Below are 22,115 nucleotides of genomic sequence, written 5' to 3'. Positions count from 1 at the left end.
AATATTCTATATTTTTTTGGCTTGTGACCCCTTAAACTACATCAGCATGTATATTGTGACCCTTATCACAGGCTAGGGCATTACTTCGTGAGGAAATGTACTGTGAAAATGAACATGGTTTTTTCCTTCTGTTTGATTTAAGTGTGCATTTTTTTTTACAGGCCAGAAACAACATAATCAGTATCACGACAACCCCCACCCCCTTCCCCGAATTAACTTGAGACCCTTTTGGGAACCAATATCAACAATTGACGGATGTTACGCTTTTATTTTGAAGGCCTCCCTTCCGGAAGTGTCCTTGCTGTCTGTTTAACTTGACATCGCTCTTTTAGTTTGGATGAAAACTTCAGTTCACTGAGAAATTCAATGAGAAGGTGGACGCTAACCATGAAGCTCCTGTGAAAAGTCCCGAAAGTGTTTGGAATAAAGCCGCCGGAGAGTGCAGGGTCCCTTCTTTTACATTTCCTGGTCGAAAACTGTAAGTTAAACCAAAGTTTAAATGAACTTTCGAAATAAAGTTAGTTTAAACAGTGTGTTTGTCCAAGATTTCGCTAGGCTGCTAGCTTAACGTTAATTGTGTTCAAAGCAGGACCCAACGCGTTTTTTTCTGTTATACTCAATTTAATTGGACGTAAGGTAGCTAACGTTAGATACAATGTGTTTGCGTTGGCTAACGTAACGTAACGTTAACTAACAGAGTTTAGTTTAGCTCATTTTCACTTGTTAGTAATATTTTGGGTTCCTAATTTTGGGTAACGTTAACTTACTTACTATAATTATTTAAGTTGCAGTATTTGTGGTAACTTGAAAGATGGTTATTATTGTAATTGTCTAATTTTGTTAATGTAACTAATTATTTAATTGTTTTCCTTTGGTATTAGAAGCAATTCCCATAACGTTAACGTTACCTAATATCCTCGGGACTTTTAGTATTATTTTGTTGTTTTGTTAATGGCAGAATAACTATACTAACGTACTCAACAAAGGTAGCCCATAAGTGTTTTTTTATATTAACAAAGAATACACATATAAAACCTACTAATTCATATTATGTAAGTTGCCATCCAGAGAGAAAAACAGACATTTTTTTATGGGAGAAAGTAATATTTTCTTCTGATTAATTACTTTTAAGGGCATTGTAGTTAAAGCAAGTTAAATGATGCTAGCTTTGTATGTGAAAACGTTTACCACAGCTAATTTATTCATCACCATTAATGTACAAGCCAAATCATGAATCACTGTGGTGAACCTCCAGTTTGGCTCCCACCCACATTTGCTGCACAGAAGGCAGTCGCAGCCAACACAAAGCCAGTTTAAAGCTACTTCTGGTCCAGTGTTAGCTTTTATTATCAATCTCAGACATCTGCAGTCTTTGTTTGGGTATACCTCTGTTGTATAAAGATGCTCAGGAAAACTCTCCCTCCTGAGGCGCTGCATGACCTGCTGGCAGCCCTCTTTGCTGGAGCCCTCTCTGCACCTCTAATGATGTCTTCCGGGCAGAGAACTGAGTAGCATAACAAAGGATTTTATTTCCTTTTGTGACAATAACCACATTTGTATCCTACCACACTATCACGGCTAACTGTTGGCTGCTCAGAAAAAAAAAAATCCTTGCAAAACACTTGCTTGCACAGCCCATATCTGATGTTACAGTGGGGGAGTTAGCATAATATAGCACATTTCCACATTGCTCAGTGATTTTTGAAGACACACATTTAATCTCCTGGCACCAATCATCTTGTTTCCTCAGGCAACAGTCTTTTATTTGTTGCTCAGCCAGGTAAAGAGGAGGGAAAGTCCACTATCGACCCTAGTTGGTATTATTAGCAAACCTGGCCTGCAGTAAGATCAACATGGCACAGACCCCAAAGTTTTCTACTATTTAGATTTTTCTCTTAGGCACCTTTTTTTCCTGACATTTGCATTCCTTGGATTGTTGGTACAGTACTCTTGTGGTGTAGTATTTTAATAGAAAGGATGTGTCATTTTAAAGTCACATGATATATTCGGATGTTACATTGCTATATATGAGAGCTGTACAAATGGCTTTTGGAATTTCAGCTTTTAGTTTTTATTTGTGCAGTCAGTGCTGGGATTGCTGGGAAATTGTCATTTCTGACCAAGAGGAAGACATTTCTCCAGAATGTGCCAGGAAATGCTTCCTGACAGGACTGAGTGACGGTCTTCCTGAGTGTAGGGATGCGTCTGTGTTTATGGTTTCATTCATTGTAGGCCCTATTGTAGACCTTATTTGACTTTGCAGTATTTTACTTATCTTCTGAGTCTCACTTTACTGCAACAACTTTGAAATTAAGCCCTAAAAAGCAGTCTAAGACTTACTCAGAAAGGCTGCTTCTGTGCTAAGACCTTGATAACAAAAGTAGTAGTTTTTCTTGGCTTACTGTGATAGCTTACTCAGTTCCTCCTGTCCCTTTCCACAATCCTCTTTATTATTTTTCCCCTCCAATGTGATTTCTGACTATGATGTAGTTGAGGGCCACGTGGAAAAACTCTCAGAACTTGGGATCAGTGTTGCGGTGCTATCATGTGAGTCTCTTAAAGACAAAGAGTTGTTTGTGCAGGGTCTTAATGTGGCCACCGCTGCACTAGTTTAAAGTCTGGGCTGTCATTTCTGTCAAACAGTCTGACCTCACAGCAGCTCAAACTAAAAGTCCACTGAACCATCCCTCAGGGGGAAGTGTAAACATAGGCAGGGTGTTTGACTGGTGGTTGGATTACACAGGGAAGTCACCCTTTATGTCCATGTTACCTCTTTAAGTAGGCTACTACTATAACTACAACTGCTGTACTGCAACTGTTTTGGTAACTGATTAATAGTTTGAGTCATTTTTCAAGAAAAACAAAAAAAATCAAACTTTTTCTGGTTCTAACTTCTTTAATATGAAACTTTGCTTTAAAGGCACTGTCACCTTTTGTTTTTAGTCGAGCACAAGTAACAACCAGTAAGACCTAAGTGACCTACTGGTAAGATAAAGATGGAGCAGGTCAGAGATGTTCACAGCAGTGCCTTACCATGCAAGGCAGAACAAAATGAATTCTGAACTTTGTGATAGGAAGCCATTGTCATTTTAATTCATAGAAAAAATTATCAGCAGATCACGCTTGAAAATAAAGGTTCAGTTGCAACCCTAATTGAGATACATTAATATCAGCAAACAATGCAGTTAAAACTGTGCTAAATTATCACTGCTGTACATATAACTGCAACCACTCCTAACAATACCACTGTTACTACACTGACTGCCGCAACTGCTTTTGCTAATACCACTGATAGTTTATTAAATTAAGGTTTATTTATTCAGAAATTCTTGCAGAGATAAATATCTCTTGCAAGCAAGAGTATAGTGTATGAGGGTTTAAGAGCTTACAGAAGACTGACTTATGATGCTATGCAATATCATTGTTAACTCGGATAGCAAAGCTTTCTAAATTAAAACACAAGTGAACCATGGCTTCTGGATGCAGTAATGAAATCTGACTTTGTCATATTTTCATTGATAATAAGTTTGATAGGTGTATTGAGTAAAGGATCAAATATCACTTCACAACACAAATGAGGCCAATGGTTTATAAATCGTAAAAAAACAAACAAAGTGGCAGCAACAAAAGCTCACAGTATAATTCCCTAACACAGCAGGATACGATACTGCATTGTATAAAAATTATGTTCTCTTTTTGAATGAAACAGCTCTGTATAAGAATTAAAATTTAGATTTTTGTTGATGATCAAGGTGTTCGTGGGTTTTGTAGGACAATCTGCTGATGAATAATCTGCTGTCAAAATAAAAACATTGGTATTTTTCACAGTTTTCTGATATTTTATGATCGTTGGGTTGCTGCTTTAATGGATCGTTAGTGATACTGATGGCATACAAGATTGTATCATCAACTTTACAATGTGAAGCTGGAAAACAGATTACTATTTAAATGCAAGTAGCGAGGGACCAAGTACTGAGCCTTGTGGGACAACAAGCAACAGTGTCGTCCACCGACCAGTTACTGTACTACAACTAATGCTGCTTCTTTTTCTAGTCCGAGCCAGTTCATTTCTGAAATGCACATATGTACCACAGCTGGAAGTAAGCAATTGGAGTGTTTGAGGCACCAGCAGAGGGGTGTGTGTGTGTGCGTCCACTCAGCATAGGGCCAATAATCCCAGCCTATTTTCTTTTCAGTTGCATTGTCCCTCCCCCTCCATATCTCTATAAAGCATATTTCTTTTTGGAGTTGAAAGACTTTGCGTGAAATGTACAACCCCCAATCAGTATCAGTTAAAGGATAATGGTGGTATTGTGTTAGTGTCTACAAATCTTACGAAAAAGACCAAAAAGTTTGTCCGTCTCTTAATACTTTATGACTTGCCTACCTCGTCTGTGGCACACATCCCCAAAACCCATGTATTCCTACTAAAAATGTAAAGATGTAAATGTAAAAACGGGTCACAAATGTATGGTTTAATTAAAAGAGAGGCTATGTTATTTCCTGAAACAGCTGGCCACTCTAGTTTGTAGCTTACCTTACTCAAACATGAGTAAAAAATGCTTCCATTGTGGACTATTTTATGCTTGGTAGGTATTTACAGCAGCAGGACGATGTAGTATTCAGACGAAATAACAATGGAGCTGTATGGCACATGTAGGATATATCAGGCTTTGGCAAAATGCCCTATACTTGTTAATAGGATCAAATCATTGTCGGTTTTGGTCTTTTCAGGGCAACAGAAAAATACCACCAGCTGAATAAAGTCTTCAGAGTTTTGTCTGAAGGGTGGAGGGAGGGAGGCCACAGGGGTCAGCAGGGATGTCAGTATCAGGCATTAGTGTTTGGTTTTGGGGGTGATAACTAACCTGCTCAGGAATGTGTGTAGTGCTCACTCCTACACTATGGGATTATCAATCATCATTACAGACACTTGTTCACATGGTTGAAGAGATGGACCCTCATCTGTGGGTTTTTCTCTTGAGGTTTTGGTCCGAAACATTCTTTATGGATGACCTGCTCATCACAGATGCAAAAAGAAGTGGAAAATATCTCAGCCTGGCATTTTAAAGTGCCTGGTTTTACGAATCTGAAGAAAGGACAGGCTAGTTTACTTGGCAAGTTTCAATGCCATTTTCAGCCACATGACCAGCACAACAGCACATGCATTTCCTGGTTTAATTCTTTTTTTAGATTTTTCCCTCCGGCATAAATTAAACCCAAATTCTGAATTGTGCGTGGGCTGATAAGATGCTGTTTTCCACTGAATTGGATTTCTCATGAAACTCATAATAGCAGATTGGATGTGGCTTTTATCACAAGACAACAGAGACAGAAGGAGAGCTGCTGCAATTATGGTAACACACTGTGATTCGTTTTAGATTTCAAAATGTTTTCATCCTGCTTTTCTCTACATTTGGTTACACCATGACCAGAAAACTGTACAAGATAGTTGAGTAGAGCATAACATAGCACACACTGGTGTTTCTCTCTTCATGCCATTTGTTGTTTTCTGCGTTCACACAGAGAAAAAAATATTCTTTTTGGAAAAAGGAACAAGATTTAGGTTTCTCCCATGGGGTGAAACAAGCAGCTGACCAAATACAGCTTCCACCCTGGTGAGAGTGAGTGATGGTTTTCCATCAAACTCTGGAAATAACTGTGGAGGAAAAAGTAGTAGTAGTAGTATCTGTGTCATGAATTGCCAATGAGAACTGTAACATTTAATTGGAAAGCTGTTTTATTTTGAAATTTGAGGCATTTTCTGGAATGCTTATTGACCAGAAGACGTGCTTTGTCCTTTTGAATTACATTCAATAGTTCATGTGTGGGTCTAGATCACTAGAATAATCAAGCTTAATGATATGATTACGGAGCAGTGCAAATACAAAGCAGTGTGTATGATGTTGTGGAAGAAACTTACTCCCCTTTCTGTGGTGTGTTTAAATTAAGCTACGAAGCTCTCAAGGCCCCTTGTTTTAACAGCAGGCCCCAGCCCCCAGCTCATATTGAGGCCATTGGTTTAATTAGCCTCTTGATGCCCATGTTTTACCCTGCTGGGTGTGACACTATGACCCCTAAGAGGGAGGAAATGAAGTAAAGCCTGCAGGCCCTGCCCCCTCTATCATTGGACTTCTGAACAAGTAGAGCCACTGTTATATGTTGTTAGTTCTGGGCTTCAGTTCCCTCTTAACATACTGTACTATCTCAACCCCTTTAAATCAGATTTAGTTTGAAGTGATAAGTGGTCAGTGCAAGTAAAGGAAAGACATGTGATAAGTGTTTGAATTCATTGGTCATGGAGATACTGTCCAACTTTGTTATGGAAGTTTGAGATGCCGAGCATGCCAGTGCTACGAGGCCTGAGACCCCTGGGAGAATAGTGCCATTATTCCGGATAGGAGCCTGCCCATGAGCACCCATGACTGCCGGAAATAAGGCTTTCTGGGTAATAAGTCCTGGATATCACTTTGTTTTTTGTCTCTCAGGGAGACTTTGTTTTTTGTGGCACAGACTGCGTGGTTAATTTGATGCAGCAGTCATTTGAGAAGGAAAAATGAGAGCTTGTACCATAACAGGATTAGTGATAACACTATTATGTTTTTGTTTTTCAAATGGAAATGTAAAAACATGCAGGCAGGCTTTAAACCTACATTGTGTAATTTTTTTTTGAGTTAATTCTCAGCAAAAAAACCTTTGTTCTTTCACAAATATGTACTCATTCATGTGTAATTACTTCCACCAACTAATCAAAGTATTCTCGTAAGCGTAGAATCTGCCATTTAGAATCATTCAGAATACATATGAGCGACTCACTCTAATGACAGCAGCCATGTAGCGCCTCCATCTTTAAAATACATTAGCCAAAGAGGAACATACCGCCGCATTTCGCCCTTTTTCACCTATTGGCACTGTGACAAATGCCAGGGGGAGATTACTCTCCAGGGAAGTGAAAAAGAGAATTAAAACGACAACGCGACAGGCAAAGCAACAAGACCAAAGTTAATATTGGAGTGGCTAGAACAGCAACGCTGCAAACGATGGAGAGAGCTAATTTCGGGTTCGGCCACCGTAGAAGGAAGGGCTGGAAAGTAATATTCAGTTGGTTGTCATATACAATTTCACCGCTAGATGGGAGAAAATAATAGGGATTAGGGCTGCTGCTAACAATAAGGCTAATTATTGATTAAACTTCGGAGTATTTTCTTGAATCGGTTAATTGTCTAGTCTGTAAAATTTCATAGAATTGTGACAATCACAATTTCTTTGATCCCATGTTTGCTTCTTAAAATTTCTTGTTTTTGTTTAATTTCTTTTGAGATAATATAATTACAAGGTTATTTTAGTGGTTGTTATGGAGAGTCCTTTATGGATCCTTCTTGTCTTCTCTCTCTCGTTTCTTTCACACAACCTTTCTCTTCTCTCTTTCAGATTCATTGAGCAAGATGATGTCCGATGCCAGTGATATGTTGGCAGCAGCTTTGGAGCAAATGGATGGGATCATAGCAGGTAACCACATTGTACACTTGGACTTTAAGACCATAGCACTTTTATAAGTGGGCATGGTGGCCTACTATGGGGTCTAGCCACATCTGGAAACCATTGAATTTCAAGCTGGGAGTACTACGTCTAGTGGACGGTAACACAATGTGCCCTTCTCCTTCCACTTCTACCTGTAGTTTAATGTAATCACCCCCCCTAAATATACATACAAGTTTGGAATAATGCTGAAAGTGTGCTACTGGATCACTGGTCCTTTCTGCCTCCACTGCATTCCTCCACCATGAGAAATGAAAGAAAGTTTCCATTCCACAGTGACGGAAACTAATGATTATTCAAGCTCTGTGAGTTTGGAATACAAACTCCTGCTTGGGAACTTTTGGCCACTCTGTACTTGTGCCACTGCAGATGAGCAGAGCAGGCTTCCCTTTCAGAGTCCCCACTTTTCCGCTGATGTGTGTAATTATAGCACTGACCTTTCCAATGGGAGCAAGGCAGCTGATCACGTGAAATCCCACCGTCCCCACTGTTTCCGCAGAAACCACAGCCGTCATCAAGCCCCACTCCCTGGCTACTGTGGGGAAGCCATGATTGTTTACATATTTATTTATTTATTTATTTATTTATTTATTTATTTATTTATTTATTTATTGAGCTCCCTCTTTGTTACCGTTGGACATCTTCACCATGGCTGACATTTAAGACAGATGGAGTGGAGTAGGCAGCAGCACATGATTGGAACATCATGAACTTGAGTTCAGTCAACACGTTGCTGCATTTGCTTCCAAGAAAAATCTGAAAATATGGTTTCCACAGTTACAGGAGAAGATTCAATTGTTATACTGTCTCACGTGATGTTTGATAGAAGACCTATAAACATTTGCTTGCTGTGTGTGTGCGCTTGTGCGTGTGTGAGAGAATACCACAGTACCTAAATATAGTTATCATGCTGTTATTTTGCTCAAATGTTAACTTGAGTAGGAGTAAAATGATTGCTAAAGGATGCTCAATGTCCTCAGTGTAAAAGATTGAGTCATTTAAAAAACGGAATGTTCTCAGGGGAAATAAAGTAAGATACAAATCTTTTCATTAAATACTTAATGGAATTAAGTAGATAAACAGCAGTAATTATCAAAGGACTGCAATGCACATGGCCCTTGTTGCATGAAGTTTTCAGGCAACATACTAAATGAGGCCATGGGAAAATTCATTGGCTTTACATTATCCTGTTCCTCACACACATACCCTAAGTCACAAAGTAGTTAGTGCTGCAATTCAGTTTTTGCACATCAAATGTGATTTTTTTTTAATATATATATATATATATATATATAATAAAGGTATTTTGCGTTTTCATGAATAGAGCATCAGTAACGTGAAGACGGGGGATAACATGTAAAAAGTTTCCCTGCGAAGTAATGGATGAAGTAATAACACTAACATCAGACTAGATACTGTATGTAAAATCACTAATCTCAGAATTTTTTTTAATCACAACTACACAAATAAGCTATGCAGTTAGTGTGAGGAGAAGAATTTTGGATTTCCAGCGAGTTATGTTGACAGCGTTCGCATTGTCGACAAAAAAGCCACAGTTTGCAAGCTCTGCTGTGTGCGTGTACCATATCCTGTGTGTTTACCATTGCACATTAGCCTAGCAGCTAGCGGCGTTTTCCTCTGTTCATAGCTTAATATCATTGTCATTGTACAGTCGACAGAGAGAAATAAAGCTTATTTTATCGTTTCACAGTGATTACGTTCTAAAGCACAAATAAATTACCATCAAACAATTAACAGATGTTTTCTCCTCTTCTGTATTTTATTAATTGCAGCAGTAAACAAGGAAGTAGGCTACTCGACTAGTAGTGATTTATGACCATTATAGGACGAAGGGAGAACATTTCTCTTTGTTTATTATCATTAAAAGTAAAGTTAGGTTTTGCTGTCCGCTACTCGACTCATTTTAAAAAGGACAGAGAAAGAGAGTAGTCTGCGCGAGACAGCGCCACGTTGAACTGCACGCTGCAGTCGTGTGTGTGTGTGTCTCGGCCGAGAGAGCGAGAGCTGGATGCTGCTCTGCACTTGTGTACTGATATCGCGAGACACTTTTTACCTTAACGAGAAATCGTGATTAAGGGCTTGTCATCTATGTTCTACTGTAACTGTGGGAGAGGAATCAGGCACCCTATTTCCCAATGTTTGAGGTTCATAAAACAAAACCATGAATGCGTGCTGCCTCATAAATCTGACGAAAATATTCTAGAGTTCTAGTCGTGAACCTACACAGAGTTTTGGGTATCTGCTATGTTTGTTTAATGCTACCCACACCAGATAAATAAGTTTGTTTACAAGTTGAGACAGACACAACCTGCAAGTCCTGGAAAAAAATAAGTAAAGACAGTTGCACAAAAAGGAAAATTTACAACTTTGGGTAGTCATCCAGCTCCCACCACACCCACAGATCAGTACCAAAATATGTCTTTGGCCGTAAAGCCTTCCTTTTTTGTGACACCCTGCCATTTTAATTACATTTTGAACACATTAGATTTTTGTTTTGAATAGGCTGCCAGCCCAATGAGCTTTTGTAATTGCACAACTTCACATTATATATTGTGTGAAATAAAGAGAGTTTCTCTGTGCCATCCCACATCTAACACTTCCTCTCTATCTCCCCAGGGTCCAAGGCCATGGACTACTCCAACGGGCTGTTTGACTGCCAGTCGCCCACTTCACCTTTCTTGGGTGGCCTTCGGGTGCTGCACCTGCTGGAGGACCTGCGGGGAGTGCTGGAGCTCATGGACAACGAGGAGAGGGACAACCTGCGGTGTCAGATCCCTGATTCCACTGCAGAAGGGCTGGCAGAGTGGCTGCAGGGACGATTGGTAAAAAGTCCATTTCTAAAGTATTAGTAATGTATTTATAAACTTTAGCATTTCTCTCTCTCCCATCTCACCATTTACACTTGTCATTTTAAGTGTATTGTGTCTACTTGAAAGCCAGATGAGATCATTTAATACAGCTAAAAACTTATGCTTGCAAGCTAACCCCTATCCATAAACTAAGACAAACACATGGATGAATCGTATTAAGGCATGATGACGCAAGGCAGATTTATAGCACAATTCATACACAAGGCAGCTTTTAAGTGCTTTAAAGACATTTAAACTTTAAAAGGAATTGGAGACAAACGTTAAAAGATTCAGACTTAAGGGCAATTCTTGTGCTGTTGTTATCACAGGGACCATGTGAGAGACTACCTCTGCCTCTCAAAAGCTTTTGACGTGGTTGCACTTTGGAGGAGTTAAGATTACATATGTCTCTTAGACAGATGGATGGATGTACACCTTTTCAACATCTGGATAGAATGTGTCTCAAACCACTTCCTCAGGTTGTTTTGAGTTATTGCATTTCACTCCATCTCCTCCAATGCTTCTTGGATGCATTTGATATCCGATAGCTATCCGATCAGCCCAAGATGCATGAATTGACTATAAGTTTAGAGGATCTCTGATTATTTTTGTAACTGTCCAGAGAGAAAATGTCATCATGAATCTTATAGTCAGAGTTTATTTTTGTGCAGGTCTCCAAAATAAGTCGTTTTAAATAAAAAAAACTTTGTCGCAGCACATGTCTGTGTATGATAATATCAGTGTGTTTGTGCGGTCCAGTTTTAGTAGATATCCTCTGATCTGCTTTGCATCTTATCATCATGCTCCACTGCCTACACCAAGACTCTGTTTATTGTAAAAGTGCTGTTATGACGTGCTTGGTGAATGATGGATTTTCTATAGGAGTCCTGCTGGAAATAGTTTCCACCTTCCAAATTCACATTGACTCAGGCTGAGGCTCTTGTTTTCCTTCCCTCACGGCCTTGTCTCTCCATGTGTGATATTTGAGAGAAGAGTTTGCTTGTGATTCAATTTTCAGATCACTTTCATGTGGGAACAATATTGACTCTCACATGTGTCTCTGAAAACTCAACTCTCCTATCTGTTCTTGTTTTCAAGGGAAAACTATGTGGGTTTATTGTCAGGGAGGTTATATAGCTATACACTTAAGTGGTGTGCATCCATTAGAAAACCTATGTAGCTCAAGGCTGGTGTGTATTTTCATTTGGACTCCTCAGCCAGACCCGTATTTCAACATGACAGCTAAAGGCCGTCCCCCTCTTTTTTCATAAGCTCTCAACAAAGAAATAACAGTCAAAACCCCTATTTAACTGATGCAACAAATGCAGCAATTTGTTCAGATAACATAAATCAACATTGTATTGTTTCTCATTTCAGACTAACGGTCACGGCTCAGAAGCAGTTTACCAAGAACGTCTGTCACGACTGGAAAGTGACAAAGAGTGTCTTATTCTTCAGGTTTGTGAGCAGAACTCTACATTGTAGCTACAAGGCAGCAGAACAATTGCTTTTTAATAGGCAATTAAGTAGTATTGTACGTGGCTGCCTTTTTTAATAATTACCGAGTTCTCAGTGCCATTTGTTGTTTTTTGAGTCATGTTTTTATTAAAGAATTTTTTTAAAGGATTTTTAACATTTTCTGATTCCAGCTTCTTGAATGTGAATCTTTTCTAGTTTCGTCACTCCTCTATGACAGTAAACTGAATATATTTGAGTTGTGAACAAAACAAGACATTTGAGGATGTCATCTTGGGCTTTGGAAAACACTGGTCAACATTTTTCACCATTTTCTGACATTTTGTAGACCAACTAATCGATTAATCGAGAAAATAGTCTCCAGGTCAATCGACACTGAAAATAATTGTTTGTTGCAGCCCTAATACTAATCTCCTCCCATTGTCCAGGTAAGTGTTCTAACAGACCAGGTGGAGGTGCAAGGTGAAAAGATCCGGGACCTAGACAACTGCCTGGATCATCATCGGCAGAAACTAAATTCTACTGAGGAGCTGCTGCAACAGGTACACACACTCTACAAAGTCACCTTACTTTGGTTCTGCAGTTAAAACTGTCATCCCAGCCCTTAAAACGGATCTCTCCACAAAACAATTCAGTGCAGCTTTACCAAGTGTGCACCTTGCCTCATAGGAGCTGTTGAACCGGACAACACTGGAGACCCAGAAGCTAGAGCTGATGACCGAGGTGTCCAGTCTGAAGCTGAAGCTGACGGATCACAGGGACAATGAGGTACAGTATAACCCCTGTCCTTAACATGTACGCTATGTTCAATGGAGCAGAGATAGCTTAAGTTCTTAGTTGCACCTGCAGCTTGTTTTACTGTATGTGATGTGTGACTCCTAGAAATCACCCACTCATTGTTTTAAAGTCACAAAGGTCTGTCTCACTCGACTGGAGGACTCAGAAATCTGTCATATGGTGCAAGGTGAACTTCTTTAAGCGTTACAGAAGAGGCTTAAACACCCCTTGTGCTCCAGCTGTTTCCTGCTAGAACCCCCCCCACACACACACACACACCCATATCCATACCTCTCGTCTCTCTGAGGGGCTGTGGAAGTTATAGTTTCCATACACTGTCTACTAGTTGGGACACTATGTAGTGTTTCCAGACAGTAAAATGTCTAAAGGGAGTTGACTGAATTGCAACTGCATTTATTTTTGTTTCCATTTAGCCTCCATTAAGCTTTAAATCAAACTCTAAACCAAACATATCGTGTCAGTCCTATTTAAGCAATGCTGACATATTCTGATTTCTGTATTTGTTTAACCTGTAGCACCTGATTTATGCATTTTGTGTTAAAAATCTCAACCCTTCCTCTCAGTGTCACAACTCAGTCAAACCAGACATCATATATATATATATATGTGTGTGTGTGTGTATGTATATATATATATATATATATATATATATATATATATATATATATATATATGTATACTGTGTGTACTCTTTCCAATGATAGCAGATAAACATTCATAAATCTGTTAGCACTTGTAGTAAAAAGTGCTTATTATAACTCCAAATTTGCATCATGGTCCTCAAATGCATTAATCCAGGTAACTGCTGATCCAGGATCTGCTAGTAGCTGATGCAGCATGGCATTTCATGGTGGTGATTTGCCCAAATATAAAAAGCGGCAGTCAGATGTAGCCCACATTTTAGACACACTCACACAGACCACACATACTAATTTGCAGCTAGCTTTGACTGTGTAGTGTGTTACCACTAGAAAATTCAGTAGACATATACAAATGTGCTATTAATGGACACTATTCTCTTTAAATAAATTGCAGGTGGAGGTGAGACAGAATAAGTGTTAAACCTTTTAGAAAGAGAGTTTTGTTATTCGTAATAAGCAGTGCCATTCTCAAGTTGCAGTTTAAGTCAGTACTGTATCATTTCCTGTTAGTATAAAATGATAAACTATGTTGATTTCTTGTATACTATCTGCAACAGCATCACAATTAGTATAAAGTACATAATGTATACAGTTTATGTAGTAATGAATTGGGACACACTATTCATGAAGAGACTTGCGGTGTGTTGAAAACCTTTGGAAATCTGAAAGTCTGAAATTGTGTAAAAAATGTTTTCCCATAAAGAGTTTATGTGTTGGCCACTCCTGTGCTGAATGATAGTATTTTTAAGTAGCCCAATTTATTCTGAAAAATGCAATATAGGAACATGCCATAAGCTAAACTTAGGAAAAATCAGTAGACAATTCTGTGAAAGTACTCCTAAATAACAATACACATGACATTTAATGGCAGTTTCTCTAAAGCACAGGGACCCTGCACTGTTGCCGATTGGGATAAAAGCAATTTTGACATTTTGTCTATAGTCCAGCATTGGTCTCCATGTGAGCACTGAGCTTCTCAAATTCTCTCCAGTGGGACATCAGTTTGAAAATAATGTTTGGTGATTTTGGCAGGAATTATCCCACTGTTTTAAAAAAAAAAAAAGATTCAGAACTCCCTCCCACACAGTCTCCATAAACCTCCCCAGTGCAGGTTTCCTCTCCGAGTTTAATGGGTCATGTTCTCTTTCTCCTCCCCAGGGCTTGTACCAAGAAGTAACAGACCTGCGGTTCAGGGTGACTGACATAGAGAATGAAAGACTGCAGTGTGAGAAAAAACTCAAAGCTACCAAAGTGAGTGTGCTGAAGGTTCAGTTAGCAGAGACTGTATTCTTTGACATTGAACTATGACAGGAGATCTGAATCTTTTTTTATCCTCTGAAATGCTTCATTACATGTTTAAAACCTTGTGATTTCCCCCATGACATCCATTCTCTGCTCCCTTTCTTTACCCCTCTTTTCACCATATCCTGCTCCTCCTCCCCCCTTTTCTACTGTGATTTTAACATCTTTCTGCAACATGCTAACCTGTCAAGCGTCCAAAGCGGAACACTGAACGGTTCACTGGAGATGAGGTGAACAAGGTTTAATCTCCAGCCTGTACTCTTCTCCTTTCTGGCCCTTAAGATCCTCTAAACCTGCTCCTTCTCCACTGCTGCGCACTGCTTTCCTGACTTTCACCACTCGCTGTAAGTGCCTTCACCTGTACCGGTTTCAGGATTTGTACCTGGTTAAAATCCTCTTGTTTTTTTTCTATTAACACCTGTAGACTGAAATAACATATTTACAGAATCATACTGTTTGCTCAATGTACATACAGTAAGCATTTTCTTTTCATCGTATATTTCTCCAATCTTAAAGCTACACAGCTTGTTAATCGGTACATTTTCTTGATTTCAATCAAGTAGTTCTTTGAACAGTAACCAGCTTTTGATGAGACGTTTTGTGTTAGCTTTATATGCGTGTCCGCCTTTTCAGTGTGTCCACAGTTAATTGAATAGTATGAGCTTGCACTGAATCATTTCACAATCACCCACAGTGTGTTTAGAGGACAGAAACTTAACTGAATCACTAACTGACTCTACAGACTAACTCATTCTTACTAATGTTGTGTTAAAGGGCCACTCTACTGATTTTACATGTACAATTCTTCATTTACTCATCACAAGGAGTACTACTCGGCTTGTAAAAAATATACAGTGTGGTGGTATGTCTTCTGTGGCATTGAATGAGTTTTCCAAAGTTTGAAACAAGAGAGTCTAGAGCCATGCTAATGGCTCTGTGAGGTTGTATTTGGTTGCATTGAGCTTAATGATAACATCAGAATGCTAACCGACTCAAAATGATGATGCTAACATTCTGATGTTTATGTATAATGCTTACCAGGTTCACCATCTTTGCTTCACCTTCATTTACTTATTAGCACTTAACATAAAGTGATATAAATAAATCGCTGGAGTGCCCCTTTGTATAATCACTCTCTAAAAGATGTGTGTGTAGTGCTGGAATGAATTCTATTATCAGTGAGGGGTTTAAAGGGAAACTTCTGTATTTTTCAACGCTATTTTCCTATGTTTTTGTGTTTTAAGTGACTAATGGAAACAACAATTTGGCCCGGCAGCCACCAAACGGGCTGCAATGCAATCGTTTGGGGGGAATTGTCAAAAACATCCACTAAAAGTGGTTGTTGTTGCCACTGACAAGCTCAGATTGTTATTACAAGTGTCTGACAACATTATGGAGAGGACCCTACAGAGAACGTTTTTCTTTACCTTTCACTTTTGTTATTGTGTCTAACTAAGACTCACTCACTCTGCTCTGGACCAGTTTCAAAAATTGTTGTCCCCATTAATCACTTAGACACAGGTTAAAAAATATAGAAGTCATTTATTGAGCAAGACTGACCAAAATTCTCTTGTTCCAGCTCCTCAAATGTTAGGATTTGCTGCAGTTGTCTGTTTTTATATCATATAAATAAATTGTCATATGTCATAAATTGATTATCTTTGTATTTTGGACTGTTGGTTGAGTCAAACAAGCCATCTCAAAACATTACCCTGGACTCGTGATAGGCATTTTTGAACATTTTATAGACTAAACAATTAATTTGACAATCAAAAAAAAGTCTTTAGTCATTAGTTGGATGCCTTGTTATACATTACGATGTACTGTTTTATAAGTGTTGGTCATGTCCTTCCCTTTTTCCTGTTTATCGTTTTATTCAAATTTCATGGGTTAACATTGTGCAGGTTATGAATTTGTAAATGCTCGAAAATATGTGTCTGGGCACTTAAAATAAAAAGACAATATAACATTTTTCTCTACCCATGTTTCATTTACAAATAAAGAGATTCAAATTGCAGAATGATGCCTTTATATCTTGTCTCATTATAGGAGGAGCTGCAGCTTCTGCAGCAGCAGCTGGAGAAGCGAGAGGTGGAGCTGACGAGGCTGAAGGACGAGAGCAGGCTGAGGGTGGAGAGCCACAACAAAGCTGAGGGAGGAGAGAGAGGTGGGAGCAGTTTGAATAAATGCCTGGGAGCTTCTTGTACCGTTTCATGGAGTCTAATATTACACAAGGGCTTATGAGGATTAGACAAACAGACATTTTACATTCTAGACCACACTAGATCCCCCTCCAGCATCCTTCCTGAAGAAATAATGGATACTTTGCTTTCATCTGGATTCCCCCATTCATTATTTATCCACTATCTTACATTCCACGGACAGTCTGAACTATAATGAGGTGATTTGAGGCCCTTGTTTTTACTTAACTCCTTAGCCGTCTGTCTGTAGGCTCCATACCAAACATCTGTTTTACTCCTTCCACTCACTGCTGACCTTATCTTATCCACTCTGATGGTTGAGGAATGCCATTTAAAAAAAGACGGGAAATCTCTTATACGGGTCTGCCTGTAAACACGTGCTGTACAGTATAACCGGATATAGGTATTTGTTTTGTCTTCCAGTTCACTATACAGGCACTGGTTGTTTGTTCAGACACTGACAACACCAAAACTGTAACCAACAACATCAAAACTGACCGGGTCTCAGACGTCTGCTTTTAAGACAAAACGAAACAACAGAACGAATTATGATTTTGAAATGACTTGGGCTCAGCAATATGCTGTGTCCTGACAGGAAGTTTTACTCAAGGATAAGCTGGGTAGGTGCTCAGTAGTACCGATCTTAAACCAAAGTCTGTCCAACCAATGGGCCACCATGACTCGTTTACTGTGTAGCGCTGCACTCGGGTTTGTCTCATTTTGTTAAAATTAGACGATTTAAGATTTGATTAAAAAGATTTGAAATTAGATTCTGATTAATTAAATGGTACTAAACCCCAACTCTAATCATCTAACTCAATGTAATGACATGCTCTACACTGGTACACACACTTCAGAGTTCACATGAGGGATTGCCCTGTAGATAAACTTGGCTTGGATTAGATTACCAAGTGATTGGCACATGTTTAATTTTGTAGTGATCCTAGTAGAACACACAGAAAGTCACAGGGTCTTATCTTGCACCCGGCGCAGCGCAAAGCCCAACGCAAGTGTCTTTGCTAATTTAAGACCGACACAGTTTTCCGTCCACCGCCCACGTCGTTCAAATAGCAAATGCACCTGCGCCCATCTGTGCGCCCATGGGCGTACTGGTCTTACAGGGAGGTGTGTTCAAGTGCATTGTTGGCGTATTGCTGTCTTGAGGCAGCTGAAAGTGATCGCGCCATTGACCAACAAAAACCTGGTCTAAAGTCAATAACGCAGCATTTCATTGTTATTTTAACAGCGTATAAGTAAAATGCTCCTAGGTTCGTGCACAGCTTGCGCACACTATGCTTGTTACACACACAGGGACGTGCAGCAGCACACAAACAAAAATTAAAAAAAAAAAAAAAAAATATTACAATGTGAAATAGTATTATATGATCTGTACATCAGTTTCTTCTCCTGAAAATCTCTCCTTCCTGCTTAGCAAATCCACCATCACAATAGCAATGCGCCAAGCTACAAACGCGCCTGGCTTTTAAAGGGAATGGGAGCTGACACTCTAATTGGTTTATTGCATCTTACGCCCAAAACACACACATGATTAAGACACTAAATACAACCCTTTTGAACTATGCGCCTGGACCCTGCCGTCAAACTAGCAAAAGTGGATTCGTACACGCCCTAAATGCACCTGCGCCAGGCGTTTCACACCGTGCGCTTAGATCGTTATAATAGGGCCCACTGTGTTTGGTAATTGAATAGTTGATAGTTGAATCAAGAGTTCATTGCAGCAACAAGCTGAAACAAGAGCTGTACTGACCAGCCCACCGAGCCCCAGTGGGTTCATTATTTCTGGCGTCTGCTGGATGGTTTCAGAGCCAGGGAGAGTTGAGATAAACTTCCACAAGTATAACATATCCATTTTTTTTCCAGATTCAGAAGTGTTGAAGATGAAGATGGCGTTGGAGTCACTGGCGTCGGCCAACGATGTGAAGGTACAGTGTGATGTGATGCAGCTGGGCAGCTGCTTTTATTTACAGTCGTAACTGGAACATCATGTTCATCTACAGGAACGAAGGATAAAGGAGCTGGAGGAGTCACTCACAAACTGCAAGAAGGTGCAGCAGCTGGTCAAAGGTCAGACTGTGTTTAAAGATCATACACATTATTGTTACTCTTTATTGACTTACCATATTTGCATTCCTGTTACCACATCAATATTGAATCAACGTTTTGGGATTTGCCGAATTTTACAGTTGCTTTGGCCATAAAATCACACACAGCACACAAAAATAAAACATGGAACACATCACATACTGACTATCGGAGCATCGCAACATTGTACATAATCATCACTGAATTTTAATAATCGTAGCATTTTAAGATAAACTTTTTATTACCAATTTAATGCTGCCAAACGGAAACTAATTCTCATCAAAACAGTCTGCAGCTGTCATTTCCTCAAGAGAATACAACTAGAAGTCAGAAAACAGTAGAGCATCATTTTTTTTATAATATGCTGTATTACTGTAAACATTAATAATAGTCTAGAGTCCAATTAATATAAACTACAGTAAATGATAACAGTGACTTCACTGCATCAGTTTACCTTTTCTTTATTCAATACACCAAAACGTATTTCAATCACTTGTAATCTCAGTCATTTAAAATACAGTAAGCTGATACAATGAGCATGTTTCGCATATGAATCTTTATATTCTTTGGATCTTTGTAAAATGCATGTATCTAAAGTGAATGCGTGTGTGTGTGTGTGTGTGTGTGTAAAGTGGTGAAATTATTCACAAAAAGATGAAGAAAGACCCTCCATTTATGTATTTTACCTATAATAAGAATTGATATCATGAAGGTTTATGGCAGCCTAAAAGGTGGATAATCTTTAAAATGAAAAAGGATAAACTGAGCTTAATGCTGCAGTACATCCCTGTTGACTGTCCTAACTGTCCTCTCTCAGAGAAGTTGGAGGAAGATGACTATGACGATATCCCAGAGGATCCCTCGGCTTCTGTATCCATGGAGATGGATCAGGTCACCCTGGTGTTGGAAGGGGAGGCAGGAAGAAACTCTGGCGAGGTAAACACAACCTCTGTCAAAACAATTTGCACACAGGATGAACCCCAGACTGGAGACTTCCTTTAGAAAAAGCTCAATTTCAGCCTCCCACTCTGAAATTATTCCTCCCAGTAATTCAGCGCTTCTGTTTGGGTTATTTGTTGGGCTGTGTAAATGTTCTGCTGTTGGGGGAAAAATATGTTCAATGAATCATGTTTTTCTCTGTTGCTGTCTCAGTCTATTCCATGTATAGCAGTGCTTTCTGAAATGAATGACCTGGACAGAGAACGACAGTTACAGGCAGCCAAAAGGTAAAACTCATCTCAGTGTCAGATCTAATTATTGTTAATAAACCCTTTCTTTCTTTCTTTCTTTGTCCTTTATTTTATTTCATGGGTGGACGTAAATAAACTGAAATATCTGCACAAAATATGAACCAATTCTAGCAGATGCTTCGGACTTCTCTAAAGTTTGTTTTACAGACTTTTCTAAAAGCATGCAGTGTGTCTTAAAATGTATGTGACAGTTTGAATTGTTGAATGATCTAATAACAGTTACTATAATGCAGTGGTGGAGGAAGTATTCAGATCCTTTACCTACAGTACACACTGTAAAAATACTGCATTACAAAAGTAAAACTGCAGCCTTGAAAATATTAAAGTAAAAGCATGTAGGTATAATTATCAAAATGTACAACAATGCAGAAACATGTTCCCTGTGACTGATATATTATTATATAATTTGATTATTATTACTTGTGTATTAAAGTAAAAACTGGATTTTACTGTCGTAGTCGGTTATGGTGGAGTCCATTTTCAACTATTTTATACAGGACTGAAACTAATTATTACTTTTATTATAGATTAATCTGCTGATTATTTTCTTGATTAATTGATTGATTCTGCCCAAAATGCCCATCACAATTACCCAGAGCCTAAAGTGAGACCTTCGCAATGTTTTTAGTTCAACCAACAGTCCAAACCTGAAAATGATTAACATGAACCATAACATTTTTTCCCCGTAAAAAGTGACTTAAAGATTATAAAAATTGTTGCCAATTTCTGTCAATAGATGAATGAACTAAGTGTTTCAGCTCTATTTGTACATTCATAGGTTTTGTGTGCAAACATCTTAATTTTAAGTAACTAAAGCTGTCAAAATGTAGTTGAGTAAAAAGTACAATATTTCCTTCTAGATGTAGTGAAGTAGAAGTAGAAAGTGGCATGAGAGGAGAATACTCAAGTAAATTAAAAGTACCTCAATCTTGTGAATGTACTCTGCTCAGGTTGAAGGTGGGCGTAGCTACGCTGGGAATGTGAGACCACTTGACTCTGTGTATGCATAAGAATAATTAGGATGACATTTGTCCCAGTCTAGTTTTGGCAACAAAACTCTCTGTGGAGAGTCATGAAAATGTTAATCCAACACAATCTGTGCACGCCCACACACTCCAGACAAGAGGGCTAATCAAGCAGTGTGGGTGAAAACAGCTGTTTGCCTTTAAGCAGTACATCTAGAATTGATTGTAAATTGTGGAAGCAAATGGCCAATGAGCAGAAAAGAGTAATTTAGTTTTGTTTATCAGTGTTTCCTCTGTTGATTTGGAAATGGCGGCCCGTCACGCCAAAATATCTGCCGCCACGGTATCAGAAATAGGGCAGACGCACAATGTAGTTGCGGTAGCCTTTTAAATGATCCTGCCTGTTGGAAAGCCTGTCCACGGCCCCCGCAGGTGGACGCCGATACTGCAGTCTGATGTCGGTTGAGTGAGTGGCACTGCGCTTTGTCTGTTTTTAGGAGAGGCAGCGGACTTTTATTTATTCCTTTTCTTCATTCTGTCTGGTTTGTGCGTTCGTGAGGAAAACGGGAGTATTGTACATGTGGAGTTTGTTGTGTGACACAAATATATCTGTATAGTTTAATTATTTAGATCGAAGTTATGGCAGGAGTTGTCATGAAAGCCTTCTATTCCTTTCTCCACGGCACACTCATTGGAGTCTACATAGCTAATCATCGCCGTTAATATGTGATAATGCCGGTTTATATCGGGGAGGAATGTTATTTTGGACAGACCTGCCCCCACTACTAAAAAGAATCCTAAAGGAAACACTGTTTATCACTTCATTGTGTAGAAGTTTGTGTCAAATAATGGAATCATTTTGTATTTATACATTTGCATGCATTTCATTTTTTTTTAAGTGAAACCAGTATACTTCTACACCTGTAATCTGACTAATTATGTGTTATCTCCACAAAGTAACAGTACTTCT

At 39.0% G+C, this 22,115-nt stretch overlaps 1 protein-coding gene across 4 annotated transcripts in view; it reads left to right on the top strand.

Annotated features, from left to right (window-relative positions):
* Positions 1-354: 354 nt before the first annotated feature.
* LOC144537748 (liprin-beta-1-like) overlaps positions 355-22,115 on the top strand; it is a 29,412-nt gene continuing 7,651 nt past the window's right edge. For all 4 annotated transcript variants that reach the window (XM_078281607.1, XM_078281606.1, XM_078281604.1 and 1 more), the window contains exons 1-12: positions 355-478; positions 7,432-7,509; positions 10,177-10,382; positions 11,787-11,867; positions 12,314-12,427; positions 12,555-12,653; positions 14,483-14,575; positions 16,676-16,793; positions 18,709-18,770; positions 18,846-18,912; positions 19,748-19,866; positions 20,083-20,156. In XM_078281607.1, the coding sequence (XP_078137733.1) occupies positions 7,446-7,509; positions 10,177-10,382; positions 11,787-11,867; positions 12,314-12,427; positions 12,555-12,653; positions 14,483-14,575; positions 16,676-16,793; positions 18,709-18,770; positions 18,846-18,912; positions 19,748-19,866; positions 20,083-20,156 (1,097 nt within the window). In that variant the 5' untranslated portion in view covers positions 355-478; positions 7,432-7,445. The remainder of the gene's footprint in view (positions 479-7,431; positions 7,510-10,176; positions 10,383-11,786; positions 11,868-12,313; positions 12,428-12,554; positions 12,654-14,482; positions 14,576-16,675; positions 16,794-18,708; positions 18,771-18,845; positions 18,913-19,747; positions 19,867-20,082; positions 20,157-22,115) is intronic.

This window comes from Sander vitreus, chromosome 23 (genome assembly GCF_031162955.1).
Source record: "Sander vitreus isolate 19-12246 chromosome 23, sanVit1, whole genome shotgun sequence".
NCBI lineage: Eukaryota > Metazoa > Chordata > Actinopteri > Perciformes > Percidae > Sander > Sander vitreus.
The sequence above is the reverse complement of the archived record's forward strand: the minus strand, read 5'-3'. Positions and strand labels throughout refer to the sequence as shown.